A 6,753-nucleotide genomic window follows, 5' to 3' on the forward strand; every position below is an offset into this window, starting at 1 on the left:
TAGCTGGAAGTATGTATATCAGCTCCCCTGCCAGCAATGTGCATGTCATGCATTACTCTCCTGCTTACCAATAACCCCGTTTTTCCTTAAAGTTTCAGATGTTGCCAAAATCCTTTGAAAAACAAGGTTGTATGTCTGCATAGCACATGCCCAGTGTTTATGTAACACAGAGCCCTAGGTGTATGTACATTTTTGTTGACCTTTCCATATTTAACTTGATCTACTCTAATATGGGATTGAATTTTTATCAGCTAATAGAGATCAGCGCTATTTCTGTGATTAGGTTTGTGTTTGTCGGGTTTCTCCTTGTCCTCCGGAGACCTTGGCTTTCTCTTGTCTTCACTGGAGTCTCGGTAACAGAGCCCCTCCTCGCTGCCCGTTGGCAAGCTGTCAAAGGTGTTTTCTTTGTTGCCTGCTCTCAGGTTCTTCTGCCCTTTGCGATTCTTGTGGCAGAATCCAGCACACTTCTCCATGCAGTTAAGCCGAGTCTCTGTGGTGCACGCATACATCCCAGCAGGGACTGCCAGCACCATGGCACACACAATGATGATGATATGGATGAGCTTCTCCCTCTGCTCCAGTTCACTGATGTCACTGCCTGTGACAAACACAATGCATTGGCCCTTTCGGGGTGTCTGGTTCCTTAAAGTGACACACACCTCGTACTTGGTAGCTGGGAGCAAGTCATTGACTGAGTATGTGTTGGTGCCCGGGCCAATGTAAATCATCTCCTTCTTGGAGTCGTCATACTTCCCAAAGTGGAGGGTGTACCAAGTTTCTCCTGGATTCTCAGTCACTGCATACCACTCCAGCGTAATTCCATACACCGTCTGTTTGGCAATCCTCACATCAACATAGGCATTCTCTTCTGAGACAGAGGAAGAGAAAGACGAGGAAGAAGCTACCATTCTGGGAGCCTGGATCTTCAGGGAGATTATAGTAGAGGTGTTGCCAATGAAGTTGGCAGCCATGCAGGTGTAATTGCCCTCATCCATAAGGTGAGCTGAAGGAATCACCAACTCTGATTTCATTGTATCTTCACTGATGTGTGTAGTGGACACTGGAGAGAAAAGGAGAGCAAGAGCAGACATGTCAGGCTGTACTACTCACCACCAGCTGTGTTATAGGCACGGGGACTCTAGGAATTAACTTCATCCCCTGACTGTGAGTTACCCTGAGAGAAATAAGGACTTCTTGGTAGGTAGGGGGTCAGGAAATTATAACTCAAAATCCCAAACAAAAACTAACCTCAGACCTAAAATTTCATGAAAATATTGTGGCTGTTTCTTTTACCTGCCCCTCCATTTTCTAACCAGTCTAACTCATTGAATAATGTTCCATCTCATGGGAACAGCATGACATCACATGGCAGATGTGTGCTTTGGGGAGGAGGGGAGAAATAGGTCAGGAACATGATAACCCACTTGCTTCATGAGAAATGCAGAACACAGGTGTTATGACTACATTAAATACAGATGAACAACTAGGTCAGCAAAAAGTTACATATGACCCAAGGTGTGGACATAGTGTATTGCTACCTAGGCTGTCCAGGCTTAGATATATACTCAGCTGAGATCAACATTAGAGGAAAATGTCATGATATGTTTTCATCATTTTCAGATTCTTTGGTTGAAATCACTGTTTCCCTAGCTCCTTGGAAGGTAGTGATGATATTCAGTATCTTAATCGCATTTCTCCCATTGCCTTACTGGTTGTTATTGTACATTTGCTCATTATTGTGCTGGATTGCTGATGTACACACATACAGATTTTTTAAATACAGGTGAAATCATTAAAAAAAAATCGAGGGGAAATGCACAAAGAGTTCCTATTTTTATCTCCCAGCAAAAGCCTCCTTATTCTTACATGCTCTGCAGTTCAAATGGCTTCCATAAGTGATAATAAATCAAAGAGAAAGTGTTTTAATGGATATGGACATGTATTCTGAGGTAAATTCTATCGTCCATTATACCAGACAAGGCAAATTTCAGCCTCAAAGGAATTTGTTGAAGAAAATTATGAGCAACATATGGTGGATTGGATGGAAACTGAAAAACAATCTTAACAATAGCATTTGCTACTAGTTGAAAATATTCTGTCTAATCTATTTAGATACAGTGGTTATGGATATATGACAAGAGAGAATATATAGAATTGATGTAATATGTAGCTTGTTAAGGGAAAATAACAAATGCTGATAAAACATTAAAATAAAAGCAAATAATATACTGGGATTTATGATTAACACTATTTCGTTTAAGTATCAGGAGTGGTAGTGCCACTCAGAATTCTGTGTAGAAAATTGGATGCATTATAAAAAATGATCTTATGAAAATTGTACTACTGAAGGCAGTCAGTATGAGATGGAGTCTTCTAAGGATCTAAGCTGTGGGGGGAAAAGAGGACTGGTAATGAATTTTGGATTGTAGTCTTTGGAGAAGAGATGACTTCATTAAGAGAGACAAAATCCAGAAGGGAATAGAGCAAGCAAACTCTGTGACCTATTGTTTTATGCAAGAACCAGGGGAATATATTTTGGTTTGTAGAAAAACTTGTAGGTTTATATTAGCAGTTAGATAGCAGAGCTGCTGTATTGTCTGTGTGAAAAGCCATAAGAACATAAGAAACGTTAGGAACAGGAAAAGGCCTGTAAGCACCTGCCCTTGGACAATCTATCTTTTTTTTCCACAGTCTCCTATTTTTTCACCATACTTATGATCACAGAAAAGAGAGAAGCTTGTTGGTGAAAGTCTCTGCTTCTCCCTTCCCAAATTGACTCTGAAATCCTACTTGAAATAGCTTTGCTGCACTTAGTCTCCATGACTGCTCTGCGCCGTTTCTGACCAGAGCCTGCTAACTGTGTTATTTCAAATAATTTTAATGGTTAGGTGATGTATGAACGACTCACTAGTAGACAAGGAACTAACTCCCACTCCTTACATTGTAAATAAAAAATAGAAACCATTGCTTACCATTAAATGCCCTTAAATGTTTTAGGCCATAGGTCCACCAGACTGCTGGGGAGGGGCTGCCCTCTACCAAGCAAACCATAGTAACATTCAATCCCACATGTACAGTCAGGTTGGAGTCAAGGGATGAGGTTAATGGTTTCATGCAACTGTTGAGCTCCACTTCATGAAAGAACTTCCCTGCCCTAAATTTAGGGCTTGAACAAGTTAAATAAGAATTCATCAGAATAACTGGTGGGCTAACAGATTTGATAAACTGGACAAATCCCCTAAGGCGACAGTCACAGATCCATGGGTTATCATGTAAAGCCAGGACAGCGTTGGAAATAGCTTCCATCTTCCTCTCAGACTGCTGGGTTTTCTGGTACACAGGCCAATTATAGAAGACATCCCTGGATATGACAGTAAGCTGATTTGAGGATAAGTCTAAGTAGGTCAGGTTGGGCAGATACCTGAGTGCATGCTCTGGAAGAACATCCAGTCTATTGTGCTTTAGATCCAATATTTTTAAAGCTGGAGTGTCTTGAAATGTTGTCCATGGAACTGAACTTAACTTGTTTCCCTGCAATCTCAGCTCTGTCAGATCCTTCAGGTATTCTAAGCTCTTTAGGTGCATAACTGTGATATTATTAAAATTCAACCAAAGGTATTCCAAGGCACTGGCATTGGAGAATGACCCACGAGGCAGTTCTGTTAGATGAGAGTTTTCTATTCTAATTTTTCTGATGTCTTGAGGGATGTCTCCAGGTATCTTTCTCAGGGATGTAGACATGCACAGCAAACTCCTAGAGAGGAAATCAGTAAAGTGTTAGCTAACACACTGTGCTCCTGGGTAACAAACTGTTCTACCTAATATGTACACTGGGAACTGGAAACAGGACACTCTCATAAGCAATGTATTATTAGATATGGTTAACTTCCCTCTCCCTGCAAAAGAAAAATTTAACCCAATAAAAATTATCTTAAAATACATATCCCAGATATCTTATTATTTACTCAAACTAGTAATACCCAAACAATATTAGAGCTATCCACAACATACGGCCATGTATTATTGGCTAGTATTCACAAGACTGCCCAATCCACACTAAGAATTTCCAAAACACTCTTCTGAAGATTATTATTAAGATGCCAACATTTCTTACCTTCCAAAGCTATCACTGGAGCAGGAGCATCCTATAACACAATAAGAAAGAGCTGGGTTTATCCTGTAAAAGGCCAGAAGAAGAAAAATGATGCGACGAATGGGGTCCATATTCTTCTTTAAGAAAACACAGGGTGTGTACCAGACATGCCAGCAGCTTCCAAGTACCAAATCCTATTAGCCATAATCTTTCTTGACGCAGGAGTAAGCCCTGCCTGAGACCACACCAGAAGAGATACATGTAACATGGCTAATTTTCTACCTCAAATCTCCAAAATCATCCATGGAACCAAGTGAAAATATTAATATCTCCTGGGTAATATCTCCATTGGCCAATGAAATAGTGAAGTGAGTGCTATTTAAACTGGATGATAATGTTTAGACAACACATCTTTCTCTGAAATATTCAAAAGTAGCCAAAAATCGAACAGCTTCTGTTTCTCTCCACACAGAAATGTTTAGCTAATTAATTTTAAACTCCCTTGGTTCCTAGAATTATAATGGTGATCATCTGAGTAGACACTCCGTATTAAAGGCCAGATTTTATCCCCTTTACTCAGATTTTGTAGTGAGTCATTCCAATTAAATGAATGGCACTATTTGCAGAACAAAGTACTATACCTTAAGAGCAAAAAATCTGTCCTTAAATGTAGCAATTCTTCAGGAAAACTTAAATATTACACTATTTTTTTCTGAAACTAAAGTGCTGTTACAGATAGAGGTGGCAGACCTAGGAGTGGGGTATGGGCTAGTGCAGGGGTGGGCAAACTATGGCCCGGGGGCCGCAGCCGGTCCTTCAGATGCTTTAATCTGGCCTCGAACTCCCGCCAGGAAGCGGAGTCTGGTGCTTGCGCAGCTCTGGTGCTCCAGCTGGGGAACGGGGTTGGGGCTTGTCCCACTCTGTGCATGCCATGGCTCCGCATGGCTCCCGGAAGCAGCGGCACGTCCCCCCACCGTCTCCTATGTAGGGGTACAGCCAGATGGCTCTGCGCGCTGCCCCATCCGCAGGTGCCACCACCGCTGCTCCCATTGGCTGGGAACCAAGGCCAATGGGCGCCTGCGGACAGGCCAGCACGCAGAGCCACCTGGACGCATCTCCACATAGGAGATGGAGCAGGGACATGTCGCTGCTTCTGGGAGCTGCTTGAGGTAAGCGCCGCCTGAGGGACTGCACCCCTGACCCCCTCCCGCATCCCAATTCCCTGACCCAGCACTGAGCCCCCTCTTGCCCTCCGAACCCCTCGGTCCCAGCCTGGCGCACCCTCCTGCACCCCCAACCCCTCATCCCCACACCAGCTGGAGACCACACACACACACACACACACACGCATACACTTGCCCCAGCCTGGAGCCCCTTCCCGCACCCTGAACTCATTTCTGGCCCCACCCCAGACCCTGCAGCCTGAGCCCTCACCCCTCCCGCATCCCAACCCCCCAGTTTCATGAGCATTCATGGCCCCCCATTCAATCTCCATACCCAGATGTGGCCCTTGGGCCAAAAAGTTTGCCCACCCCTGGGCTAATGCCTCCACAATGGTAATATTGTGGGGGTTGATCTATGTTCCCGTCCCATGTGTTGATCTTAAGTGAGTTGTTTCATATGCTCAGGCTGGGCAGGGCTCTGCAACTGGTAGGGGTGGAGGTGAGAGCAGGGCCAGAGGGGCTGAAGCAGCCACCATGGCACTCAGGATCAGGCCCGGAGCAGCTACTCTCATGGAGAAAGCGGGTCTGCCAAGACCCCCCCTTCCCAACCTGCTCCCTCCCAAGTCTCAGTAGCTCCCCTCACTCCCCATGCAGAGCACCCACTCTGTTCCCCCGCCTATCCCTGACACCCCAACCATCTTCTACACCTGTGGGAGAGCACTCACTTCCTAAACATGATACCCCAACCTCCCGCTCTGCCCCAGTTTCTTCCTATCCCTCATACAGAACACCCACACCGACTCCCCCAAACCGCCTCCCACTCCCCAACTGTCCCTGTTCCCCATGGTTAGTACATTTCAGTTTCACTGTGCACCTTCACCCCTAATGTGTTGTTATGATTGTCAGTCTTCACCTGAAGGTTTCAGAGTGATGTATCCATGTTCTCCTGAGGACATCTAGTGTGCACAGTTCTTATTACAGTTTACAGCAGGCATCATTGTCAATGGAAAAGAGATTAGCCACGCTACCAATCAGCATGAAGCTGGGTCACAAATTGAGATTAGAGTGAACCTACTTAACCTATAACCTTACAAGACCAGGATAGAAAGGTATTTATAGTTTTCCACTGGCAGATTAAATCTATACATGGCTTTCAGGTATTTTCTGATAGTACAGCAGTTGTCAACACTGTAAACATAGTGTCTGATCTTGCAGCTTTTTAATGTCACGTGGAGTTTAGCATTCAATTTCAATGGGCGAAGGATCAGATCTATACAATGCATTGTAGAGCAATCACATACATCTTTTTCACTGGGTGTACTCAGTGATTTATGGAATGAATCTAACATGTAGTGATATTAGGGTTCCTGTCGGGCTATGGCATTAGCTAATCTATAATAAGGATTTAACTTCCATTGCACTGTACACCCAGTTATACCCTGTGGTGTGGAACTTTGCCATTTTTCAACTGAAATGATATATTTTTACATATCAATA

The 6,753-nt window shown here is 43.9% G+C and overlaps 1 protein-coding gene across 2 annotated transcripts; it reads right to left on the minus strand.

Moving 5' to 3' along the window:
* LRIT2 (leucine rich repeat, Ig-like and transmembrane domains 2) lies at window positions 1–3,754 on the minus strand. Of its 2 annotated transcripts, none has more exons than XM_005294025.4 (2): window positions 2,973–3,754; window positions 1–1,060 (listed from the first exon to the last, which is right to left on the minus strand). In XM_005294025.4, exons 1-2 carry the CDS (start codon window positions 3,739–3,741, stop codon window positions 252–254), a joined length of 1,578 nt encoding a protein of 525 aa, XP_005294082.3. In that variant the 5' UTR covers window positions 3,742–3,754; the 3' UTR covers window positions 1–251. The 2 variants fall into 2 exon arrangements, with proteins under 2 accessions (XP_005294082.3, XP_042710718.2); XM_042854784.2 differs by having other exon boundaries at window positions 1–1,071; window positions 2,966–3,754.
* Window positions 3,755–6,753: the final 2,999 nt, after the last annotated feature.

Source organism: Chrysemys picta, chromosome 7 (genome assembly GCF_011386835.1).
Source record: "Chrysemys picta bellii isolate R12L10 chromosome 7, ASM1138683v2, whole genome shotgun sequence".
In the NCBI taxonomy this organism is placed as follows: Eukaryota; Metazoa; Chordata; order Testudines; family Emydidae; genus Chrysemys; species Chrysemys picta.

Bases quoted from the DNA above. Each gene is read 5' to 3' on its own strand.
- LRIT2 (XM_042854784.2), bottom strand. From the start codon at position 3,741: ATGTCTACATCCCTGAGAAAGATACCTGGAGACATCCCTCAAGACATC. The intron at 1,072-2,965 runs ATGGTTTCTATT...TCTTGCTCTCCT, and splicing joins AGGGCATTTAATGGTAAGCA to TTTCTCTCCAGTGTCCACTA.